Source organism: Rhinolophus ferrumequinum, chromosome 18 (genome assembly GCF_004115265.2).
Source record: "Rhinolophus ferrumequinum isolate MPI-CBG mRhiFer1 chromosome 18, mRhiFer1_v1.p, whole genome shotgun sequence".
NCBI lineage: Eukaryota > Metazoa > Chordata > Mammalia > Chiroptera > Rhinolophidae > Rhinolophus > Rhinolophus ferrumequinum.
The window spans coordinates 191,499-203,416 of NC_046301.1; the positions used below are offsets into that span (position 1 = coordinate 191,499).

At 56.8% G+C, this 11,918-nt stretch overlaps 1 protein-coding gene across 1 annotated transcript; it reads right to left on the reverse strand.

Annotated features, from left to right (window-relative positions):
• Positions 1-4,878: 4,878 nt before the first annotated feature.
• On the reverse strand, positions 4,879-5,616 carry NEUROG2 (neurogenin 2). Its single transcript, XM_033133485.1, has one exon. The coding sequence runs from the start codon at positions 5,614-5,616 to the stop codon at positions 4,879-4,881; it is 738 nt and encodes a 245-aa protein (XP_032989376.1).
• Positions 5,617-11,918: the final 6,302 nt, after the last annotated feature.

The window sequence follows — 11,918 nt, forward strand, 5'->3', positions numbered from 1 at the left end:
AATTATTTGCTCACAGAAAAATAAAAGTCACTTTTGACTACGCTCTTTCTGATGCCAACAATCACGCCCCTGGAAGCCTGGCCTGAGAACACGCCCAGGGTCCTGCAGGTGCGGTCACCGCATTTTCTTGTAATTCAAGAGAAACCTAGACTTGAAACCCAAGACCTTTCTGTTGCTTTACTGCTCTACCAGCAAAATCATGTTTTCTTCCTTGTCTATTTCTAAGCTGCTGCCATGCAGTTTTTAGAGTTAAGAAAAATATTTTAGTTTAGATAGCTTTGATAAAAAAAAAAACATTTTTGACCATTCTAGACACTGTAATAAGAAAGAAGCATGAGTGCATTAATACAATACTTGTCTGAAGTTTATGGTTAAACTTTCATCCACATAGTTTCAAAGATATGCTTTAGCTTGACCTCATTTGATTTCCAAAATTACCTGGAAACTAGGGTAAGAAAATAAACTAATCATAACCTCACAATGAATCAACCCCCTGTATTGTATGTGGTGTTTCAGTAGAAGTAAAAGAAACGTGATTTTAAAACAAAATCATGTTAAAGTTATGAGCCCTCATTTTAAAATTATTTCAACGCATACCAAGTTTACGTCTGGCAGGAAGAAAGCTCTGGCCGCTTTCGGAGCCTCCTGTCCTCCTGGCACTGGCCTGGCTTCTCTCAGCTAATTCTACACCAAGGAGGCAATAAACCCCCTGAGAGCGCAGCGCTGCCCTGGAGCCCTGACGGCGGCGCAGAGAAGCTTTATGACAAAATACAAAACATGAAGGGATCATAAACACATCTGGAAAGGAAGATGACCTCTTTGTCACAGGAATTAGGCTTTATTGCAAGCCGCTGCCATGGGAACCAGTCCCAGTTCTCTGCCTATTTTGACGGTTCCCGGTTCCATTTTACGTGGACTTCAGTACTTTTGCTTAGTTGTTTCTCATCAGATAAAGTAGGTGAGAGGTTTGGGTTCTTTGCTCCTTGGTTTGATGCCCCAGGTGGGGAGGAGGAGGAGCGGGACAAAGAGAAGGCGAGGTGGGATCATTAGAAAGGAAGGAGAAATGAAGGAAACGCGCGGGGACACGGCCTGCTCTGCGCTCAGCGGGATCACACGAGGGACACGCTCGTCACGGGCCTTTGGGGGCCAGCTGCATCGCAAGCGGCGGCGTGGGGATGCTCGCTTCCTGCCTCTTCCCGCAGTGTCCACCCCGCGCCACAGTGTCACGTGCTGCCCCCAACTCCAGCGGAAAGGAAAAGCGAGAGGACGCTTGGGTCGGGAGCGACCCTGGATCCCAAGCCGTTCTATTGCTTAAGAAATTCGACTTTTCGAGAAACGTGATGCGAGGAACCCGAATGCTTATAGGGGTACAGCCCTGAGACGTGAAAGGGAAAGATGAGCGAAAAGAGCGTCGCTATTGAGGGCAGGACAGCGGCGAGACACCCCCAGTGACCCAAACTAACTGGTCGCCTCGCGCTAGAGTGCCTAGAGAACCGTTGCGAGGGCTGCCGGCACCCTCCCTCCTCCCGCGACCCTGGCACTGGCGGACCAAGAGCCTTCAGGGTCTAGCCCCCGTCTGTCCCTCGACTCAAATCACCTGTGGGGGATGAAGGAGCCCGACGACCCTCTGAAACGGCCCAGGCCGTTCCCAGGGGACCCAGACCCCAGGACTAGGCCGCAGCTCACGTCGGAGCCCAAGTGACACGGATCCTTGGCGCGCGACAGACGCGACCCGGAGGAGGGCGGGGCGAGGGGACCCCGGGACTTTGGGGACGAACTGCGGGGACCGGCGACCTCACCCGCGTGTCTCCCCTCCCCTTTTGGGGAACATTCCTTAAGTTTAATCACTAACGTGGATCCTGGAAGAAAAGGAGGCGGCAGCTGACAGCACTCAGCCCGCGAGGGTCCGTCACACGGCGACCCCGCCGGGTGGGACGCTAGATGGCACCGCACGCCCCACGTTTCTCGGTGGAATCTAGCTGCACACGTCCCTTCGCGGACTCTGCTCTCGGGGGTGACACCCGCCGCCTCTGTCCCCCTGTGGCCCGCAGGCGGGTCTACTCCGAACCCGGGGGAGGGACGAGCCGTCCCTTGGCCCCGCCCGGCCCAGCCGCCAAGCATGACCGACGCCGGACTGTCACCGCGAAGCACCTGCACCGCCAGGTCAGAAACCTCCGGAAGGGCAGTGGCGGGGCAGGCAGAGCCCGCTCGTCACAGCGCGACGTCGGGCTGGGACACAGGAGCGGCGACGACGGTCCGGCCCGGGTGGGGGAACGCGCGCGACGCGAGGCAGGTCCCCGAGGGGCGACCCCCCGCCGAGTGTGACGCGCGGCGGACATGCACGCGACCAGCGGGGAACCTACCTGCCAGCTCCGCGGAACCGGCCTCCATCCCCGAGAAGCTGCCTGGCGGCCGCCGGCCCCACTCCGCAGACCACGGCTGCGCAGTCAGAACCACCGGTGGTTCTGCGTGGGGGAGCGACTGCACCTGGGGCGGCCGCCACACCTGTGCGCGGACTGTTTCCGAAAGATGCTCCGGGCGTCGCCATAGCAGTGGCCTTGGCCGCAGCACAGTGGTTTGACGTTCAAGCAGCTGTTTTAAAACGCTCCTGCTGCAACTGCTTTGCTCGCTAGCTGGGCTTTTGAAACGCCAGTGACATAAGGTGACATAAGGGAGGTCTCACTGCGCTCACCGGAAAGTCGAGAGCCTAAGAATTACAGTCTTTCCACTAGAAGGGGTTTCCAGCAGGTCTCTCCCACTCCAGCCGTGGAAACCTCACCCGGGGCTGCTGCTTCCTTCGATAAAGCCGGAGTCCTGAACGTTGAACACAGCGTTTCCCAGGGACCGAGAGGAGTTGCAGAGACGTCTCAGGGAACAGCACCTTCCTTTATGCGGAGGCCCCGAGGGCTGACCCCAAACCAGAAGCAGATAGAAAGCTGGGGGCGGGAGCCTGGGAACCACCGACTTCTCTGCGCTAACGTGATTTATTTTTAGCTCGTGTTGTCATGGACACCCTCCCTCAAGGGGCTTAAACCTAAAGTGTGGTCAGCCTTCGCTTGGTCATCTTTGACCCAAAGCCAAAGGTCATTGATTTCTGCTTGGGAGATTGAGGTGTAAGATACAGTGACTATCTTGGAGATTAGGAAAACATTTTTGCTTTTTCTTTGAAGGGATTTTGACTAATCATTTTAACAAAAATTGAAAAGCTCAGCGATTCTTTCAGTTCACTCTGAATATTGTCTTTTCTCTGGGAGTTTGCTTTTCAAACCAACAAGCTTGTTAAAATGGCTGATACTTAATCAGCTTCCAATGATGAATTTACAAATGCTGAGCTGCCTCACAGGTGTTGGCGCTGCTCCGAGCCCTTAGAGACCTCTGAAAGGTTAAGACCTTTCAGCTTGCAGATGGTGATTGAAACTCAAAGAAGTTAAGTGTAAGAACCAAATTTCAACACACTTCACGAAGAAATTTCAACTTCACTATTTCTTAAAATCAGTGTTTCTGAACTTAGGAGCCTATCGTGACTTAATTATCATTTAAGTCTCCCCTTTGTAAACTAGTCTAGTTTGCTCAAGTGTTGTTTGTACCGAGAATTACACTCATGTCAGTGTCAGTGTCTCAAAAAATTTAGCTTTTTGTGATTTCTTAGGCCTTATGCGTTAGTGAAATTCTGCACACAAACATTGATGAAAAACGCAATTTGGTATAGGGAAAATTTCAGAAAAACGCAACTCATTCTTCTAAAAACCACACAAGCAAGGAAAAAGTTATAATGCAACACAAAAAATTATGAAAATTAGATATTTTATTTAAAGTTTAATCACAAGAACAATTTTCTTGTTTTTCAAGAGGTAAATACATACTAGAATAAACTCTGTAGAATATACAAAAAAATACATACTTTTCCCATGAAAATTTTCTTTATAATAAATAGAAGGGAACACGTGTAGCTGATCGGTCGGTGCTTGGTGTCTGCTGAGGTTTTCAGTCTGTTGATTTATTTTTAGTCTCTTGAAAGAATAGGGGAGTTCCTTCTCCCCTACAAGGTCGAGATAAATAATGCATGAAGCACCCCCCCCCATTTTTCCCTTTTCCTCCACATTTTTCCTTTTGATAGAGAGTTCAGCCTAGATTTCCACGCTTGCATTCAATCATTACAAAGCTTACAAATTATACAATGACTTCTAACCTGGCCCTCTAACAAAACAACTTTTTTTCCCCTTATAAATCATAGGAGACAGATGGCAAAATGGAGAAGAAAAAGGAAAGAGAAGGACGGGACAATAGGCATTGTGACGAATCCGGGAGACAGAACAAAGTGCACGTCAGAGGAAAGTTTGGTTTGACGGGTGAAATTCCCACAGCCCGCAGACGGCAGTGGGAAAAAAGCAGATGCCCGCCGCTGCGAATCTGTGGACAACGTCATTACCAGTCACGTCATTCAGATGCTAAGACACTTCTTTCTACGGGACGTTAACATCTCTATGCAGAAGCAAAGGTGAAGGACCGCGGGACCCTCTCCAACTGCGGAGTCCTCAGTGCTACGGCGGGGGGGGGGGGGGCTTTGGGGGCGGGGGACGTCACCACCACGCAAGCTCTCTAGACCCGCCACCTGCACGTCTTCCCAGCGTCTCTGTAGCCTTAAGAAGCGCCCCCCAAATTCTACCATTCTCTTTGACAGTCGGCTTCATCACACCTTCCACAACTCAGAGCTCGCCTGAATAAGGAGGCCCTTAGCGGGGGGGACGCCACACACAGCCGTGGAGTCGGGGAAGCGAGCCGTTTCCTGGGGGTGGAGGGTGGAGGAGCAGGTGGAGAAGCGGGGGCCGCAGAGGGAGCCCAGCGGACGAGCCGGGGGCGCGCGGCGGGGACGCGGCCCTACATGCAGTCCCTGGGCACTGGGCAGCGAGGAGCGCAGTGGCGCTGGTCTGGGGCCGCCGGCGGCCAGCAGTCCCCGTCCGAGCCCGTGGGGCTGGCGGGGGAGAAGGCGCAGCTGTAGGGGGACGTGGACGCGGACGGCGCGGGGCTGCCAGTGCAACTGCAGGTGGACACGGGAGACAGGCTGTCGGCCACGCTACCCAGCGCGCCAACAGGGCTCAGCAGCGCGGCCTCGGGGCGCAGCGGGCCCGGCAGGCCGGCGCCCGCGCAGTGGTCGGCCAGGCGCAGGGTTTCCGTGAGCGCCCAGATGTAGTTGTGCGCGAAACGTAGGGTCTCGATCTTCGTGAGCTTGGCGTCCTCGGGGAACGTGGGCAGCACGTCGCGCAGCGCGTCCAGCGCCGCGTTCAGGTTGTGCATGCGGTTGCGCTCGCGGTTATTCGCCTTCAGCCGCCGGCTCTTCTGCAGGCGCTGCGCCGTTTCGGCGGCCCTGGTGCTGCGGGGGACAGCCCGCACCCGGGAGGGGCGCCGCCGGCACTCGGGCCCCAGGCCCGGCAGCCGTGCCCCAGGCCCGGCCCCGCGCGGCCGACGCGCCCCGCCCGACGCGGCCCGCTCCTCCTCGTCCTCGTCGCCGCTGGACGACAGCGGGGTGAGCGCCGCCGCGCCGGGGGAGGCCGCGCCCAGCAGCACCAGCACCTCCCCGTCCTCCTTTACTTCCAGGGCCTCGGATTTGATGAACATCCTACGGAGAGAGCAGGGAGGGCGGGGACCAAGCGAGGGGTCAACGCAGCAGCGGGGGACGTTCCGGTGTCACCCGGACGCGTTCCTGCGCGCGCCCAGAGGACTGACTGGAAACGGCGCCCAGGAGGAGCCCAGATGGGGAGGAAACCCCGCCAGCGCTTCCCGAGCCCAGGGCGCCCCTCGTGGGGACCCCGCTGCCAGCCCGCTGGGTGCTGTGTCCGCGTTGGAAGGGACTGAGGTTCCCACGACAAAGATCTGCGCGACAAAGGGCGTTCGGACGCGGTGGGAAGGAGGGCTGGCAACGGCCCGGAGCTGGAGCCGCGCGCGGACACTCACTTAGCTCACTGTCCTCCCGCGCGGTCCCGTGCGTGCGCTGGTGGTGCGTGTCCGCCTGTCACTCAGCCCCGGCCGGCGGCTCCCGGCACGCGACCCCCGGGCACTCCAGTTAAAGCGGAGCTGCTTGTGGTTCAGTGGCTGCGTGTCTGGCACACGACTCCCCTTAAAACCCCTTATATACCCCCCGGGAAACAATCGGTCTGCCCCGGGGCCGCCGCCCCCGCCCGTGCCTCCCGCGTCTCCTTTTCATCGCATTGTCATCACTCATCCTCCCCACCCCCCACCCCGCCTGCCATCCCTCCTCCCCTCGCGTCGTACCCCCGCCCCCTTTATCTAATCAGCAGAAAAAGGCTCTATCTAAAGCTGCAGCCGGAGTGCCGGGCCGGCCGGAGCCGCTGCGCGCCCCGATTGGTGGCTCGCGCTCGGCTGGAGCGTGCCGCTAATTTATTAATGAATGGAGGTCGCGAGGCGCAGCTGGCCAATCCCGGCGCCCCGGACCCCGGGAGGCCCGGGAGCCACGCGCATCGGAGCCCGCTCCCTTTCAGCGGCTCGGCAGGGGCCAGGGCGCCAGGGGAGGCGGGAGACCCGGGCACCGACCCGCGCTCCCGGCCCGGAGCTCCGGACTCGGGGTCCGAACCCCGGGAACGCGGGCAGCCCCCTGGGAGCTGCTTGGTACAGTAAAAGTTTGAAACGTGTTCATTCGTCCAAAGGACGAATGGGTGTAGGTGGCGCGCTGCGGGCACGTGGTAGGCAAGCGTGTTCCTTCCCGAGACCGACGCCACTGGGTGAAAGACAGGACGTCACAGGATTTGTGGAGGCGGCTCCCGGAGGGGACTTGGACAGGGCGCGGTGCAGGGGCTTTCTGAGGACGTGTGACAAACTGAGGCTCCGGGCCTGACTCGGCTCTTCTTTCTCGGGTTCACCCCAGTCGATGGCGGGGCGGGACAGCAAGGGAGCCACCTTAGTGCGAGGGTGGCAGCGAGCCGAGCCGAGGCGCCGCCGGCTTGCTGTCCCTAGAGCTCTGGGGCTGCACTGACATTTCCATGACCCCTGCTCCGCGCTGGGGGCGTTGTAGGGACATGGGGCGCGTCCTCCCGGTTCTCTGGCCTTTCAATAGAAAAAAAAGAGCTCAAGAATCAGTGGACTGAGGGGGAAGCTTGTCTGAGTTGCTCGCCGGCCCTCCCTCTCCAGCCCTCCCCGCGCTCACACCCACCCTCCGGTGCGCTGGGCCGGGTGGGGACGTTCTCGAGCCAGGCTGCATCCGGGCTCCAGCAGCTCGCAAGGCAGTCCCTTGAGATCCATTTTGCAAATTAAGTTTAAGCCAGGCGCACTTGGGACGTTAGGAGTTGAAAAGTGGCGAGAGAAAGAGTATTGTCTGCGGTCTCCATCTCATTTGGTCTGTAGGAAGTGGGAACAAGCGGTAGTGCAGAGAAGCCGGATGAAAGCGGCTGTGGTGTGTTGGCATCCTCTGGATTTGTGTAATGTTTTCTGCAGGGAGGTAACGAGCAGGATGGAAGGCACGAAGTAAAATGAAGGATACAGTCCCGGGAAAGACACCCGAGCCAGCTCTCCAACCGCCAGACTTACTTCTGTCGTGACATTATTTGAAAAGTGCCACGACTTTCAGTTTCCTGGTCTACATTTGTGTGTTTTGCATCTTCCCCCAACCCTTTCGAAACCAATTCCCTAACTTTAAAAGCATTATTCTTCCAGCTCCCTACGAATCCTTTCAGAACAGCTTGATTTCATTTGTTAGAAGTGCAGAAGTTTAAAAAGAAAGGAGAGACCCATCGTGCACCCCGCCACACTCGTTTGGGTCTGTCTGTATGGTGAGCCTGCGAGTCAGAACTTCACAGAGACTTTCATCAGCAAAAGACATGTCAGTAGAGAGTCAGCCAGCAGTGCTGGCTCCGCCCTGTGCACTTTATTTTACAGGCCGTGAGCACTGATCACACACAAACAAGTAAATACTCTTCAGGCCCCTAAAAGAAAACCCCGCAAGGTGTTGGCAAGCTGGGGAAAGATTGAAGGAGCACGTAGCATTGTGCGCAGGATTTTCGTGTCAATTTGAATGAAACAGTGAACGAGAAAGCTAGATTCTGAGGAAATGATCCAAGACCGCCGAAAATAAATACTGGGGTGATGGGAGGAAGCATGAAGTGTCCCTTTCAGATCTCTACATCTCAGCGCAGGAGTTCCCTGCGAAGAAAGACAAGCCCGGAGAAAACAAAGGAAGGCTTATTTATAGTACCTCTTTGCACTGGTTGTTTTAAAATGTTGGTGTAGCTAGCAAGTGCTGGGTTGGTTTGATGCTGGAATATATATCGGGAAGAACAGAATGGGAAAGCAGCCAGGCGGAGGCCTAAGGAAAACCTGATGCGCCTTGTATAACCGCAGACCCGCCATTACACCCGGTGCGATGCTCAGTGCTAGTGAAACACGCAGAGGAGTTCTGTCGTTGGTTGTTAACAGCATTTGGGGGTCTGACCCCCAGTATTTATGTTCTCCCAAGGTTTTATCATTTTAAGATGCACTGAAAGGTACACGCTTTCCTTTGTTAAAATCCAACCTTCTACGCAGTCTGTGAGTACGAAGTTCATAATGAATATTCTGTGCAGATATTTAGCACCAGCAAAATATTATCAGGGTAAATTGCATGTTTCCGCCTCTGGGAATTTCCTTCAAAAGGAAAAAGTATGCCGAGAAACTTAAGATCCTGCACATCCTCTAACACTGGCATGAACCACTCTCCGTGCAAATATGAAGACATGATGGGGATTATAGAATTTTATTTTTAAAATAAGAACTTCTTCGCATGTGTGCAGTGTTGTTTGTTAGGTTACTGTGCGAAGTGCAGGTGCCAAAAAATCACCCTCTATATCATGAATTTGATTCTAAGAGTTTGGGTTGTGTGTATTGTAGCTTTCAAGAGAAGCATCGTTCTTGCTGACAGAACACTTCTGGAAATAGTTCCTACTATGAAGAATATTATTTTTTGAAAGAAAAGAAACAATGCTAGTGCAACCCAGAAGCCAACCATTCACTCAGTCAGAATTCTATTTGTTCAGCATTTTGCTCGGTTTTGCTGAAAGAAAGCAGTTTGGGTTTGTTCTGAGCTTTCCGAGGACGTGCCCAACCCCAGTATCCTTAGCTGGACGCTTCTGGCACTCTTTTAACTTAAATTTAAGAGGCACTTGTGTGGTCTAAAAGATTGTCCAGATGAAACGAGGCTGAAATGTTATGCGAAGGGGGAGGGGCACGTGAATAGCCTCAGCGAGGGTGGTGACGCGGGCGCTGCTGTCCGTGGCGTGAACTGTCCCAAAAGGTCAAGCTGTTCATGTTCAGCCCCTTTCACTGTGCAATCCTGCTTTAAGAGAACAAAAGCTCAAAGCAGGCAGTTATCAAGACATGGGAAGACAATGATTTAAACTCATCCCCAAGCCTTAGGAAGAAAGGGGGCCGAGTGCCTGTCCCCAGAGAAGGGGGAGAGGTGGGGACCTTTAGAAAGTCTTTGTCGCTTCTAAGAAGCTTGAACTTTGAGACGACCCCAAAGCCCTAAAGTTTAAGGTAGGTGTTGCTGTAGGGCCACACGCTACATCCCATCCACACTTCGACCTCACAAGTGGCCAAAGAGGACAATGGTCCCCGCGCCAGACTCTGGCTGTTGCAGGAGAATGGGGGGTGCGGATAGGGGGAGCGCCTTTCCTTGCAGTACAAGCACAGACGTCCGCCTGCCTGCGAGCCTGTCCCCAATTCACAAACCGCGGGAACCCACGACGCGCCAGCGTGGGCTTTGCAGACCCCGCTGGTGAGCGGAGGTGGCTGGCCCGGCGCGGCAGGAGCGGTGTGAACTCGCAGTCCCGGCGCGAGCACCAGCCGGCGACCGCGCGCGTGCCCGCCTGCGCGCTGGACCCCGCGGGCTGCGCTGTGTCGCTCTGCTGTCCCCCGCGGGTTCTGTCAGGAAAGGGTCGGCCGGGTGCTGCGCCGCCCCTTCCGCGTCCCCGAGTCCCCCGTCCCCCGTCCCCGAGTCCCCCATCCCCGAGACCCTGCCCCCAAGGCCGCACGGCGTGCTTCTACCCCCAGGAAACACTCAGGGCGTCGGTCTCGGGAGGAGCAAGAGGCCCCTTCCCTCTGCGACCCGCTCCCCAGTCCTCATTCTTTCCCACGTAGGAAAGAAGTCGCTGCAGCAGATTCTGTCACCCCCATCCCCAGTTCTCCGATTGTTCCCTCTGGTGACGGGACGGCGGCCCGCTCGGGATGAGGGCTGGGGGGCCGGCCAGCAGGGAGAGGAGCCTCACCCCCTGTGCCTGCAAAAACGAACCAGTTGGTCGCATTTGGTACACAAACGCGGTGGCCGTCCCGCGCCTGAGTCAGAAAGTCCCGCCGGCGCTGGGACGCTAATCCCCGGCGTAACCCTTCCTTTGCGTGTAGGGACAGCGCGGCCACAAGAGCTGCTTTGTCGTTTCTATTGGCGTCTAATAACCCAGCCCGTGCTGAATGGGCAGCCTACTCTGCGATGGTAATTAATTCCCCATTTCAGTGACCCGATTGTCCCGGGACACAGCGCTGTCCCGCTTCGTGCGGCGCGGCCCTCACTCTCCAGCAGCGACGGGAACGCCTCCTTTTGATGTCATTCAGGCGCTTGGCTTGGGCACCTTCTAAACTTCAAGGCCCTTTTCTTCCTCCGCTTCTTGGAAAGTGAGAGCTTGGCCTCCGCGGGAGTAGCGACTGGGCGGAGGCCCCCGGGCTTTTGTTGGGACTCGGGCCTCCGCGCCGCCGCGACCGCCCGAAAAGCCCAAACACCGAGTTCTTTCCGGAAGTAAACGCACCGTTTCTCGCTGCCAATACGAATGCAAAGCGCGCGGTGGGTAAACCAGTTGGACTCGAGCAGAGAAAGTTGTGTCATCTGTGCCTTTGGGGACAGGACATTGGGTGACTGTGACACGTCCCCGCAGTCCTCCTGCGCCCCACCCACACTGGCCCGGGTGAGCAGGGTGCCCCACACGCGGACCTGACACGCAATGAGCGGAAAACAAGGTCACGGGTGCTGTGTGGACAAAAACGCAGGCGGCGTGAGTGTCGGCACGAGCGAGGCCACCTGTTACTTTCACGGACCCAGAGCATTCGGGGTGGGGGGTGGGGCTTGCCGCTGATTTATTTCGTTCTTTCGTCCCCAAACGTTTCTCCGGAGCCGCCTGTGTGCTAGGCGCGGCGTGGGCCACTGTGGGTCTTGGGTCGGGTCAGTGTGATGACGCAGCAGCTGACGTCACATCGCGCGTGTGATGCCGCTATCGCTGACGTCACACTCCCGGCCGCCAGCGCGGCGTCTGGGTCCCCAGGCCGGGGTTGGGGGCGGCGCGCGGCGCACAAGCCCTTGGATGCTGACCTGAGAACTGCGGGCTGAGCCACGTGGCCCGGGCGTCCGCCGGTTTCCTCGGGACAAAGGGGGCCCTAGACCAGGGAAGGAGAAACGCCCCTGCCCGGAGGCGGCGACCCGGAATCTGCAGGCTTCACCCGCTGGGACGCTCGCCGTCGGCGCCCCTCACCCAGCTCGGGTCACGCTCCCTGCCTGTCTCACCTGAGTGTTCAGGTAGCGCCGCGAATCGAGGAGGCCGGGCGCGCCCCTCGCCACCGCCGCAGAACAGACTTGGGCGAGCATCACCTTGCAGTTCCCGGGACCGTGCTGGGGCCTTGACCGGGGCTCCCCAGCAAATGCACCGCCTCGGGCCGCGTGCAACCTTCCGACTCCAAAACGGCAGTGGCTTTTGCCCCAGAGCCGCAACCCAGGAACAGAACAGCCGCCACCGCCTGGTGGCAGCAGTTTGAGAGCGAGAGGGCCTGGGCCCCTAGACCTTCGCGTGAGGATTTCGCTATTCAGCGCTGGAAACGACACCAGGACGCGACCACAGGCGCGAAGGGACCCCTTTGCACTTAGGTGTAGACTGTATGTGTCTATTATGTAACGT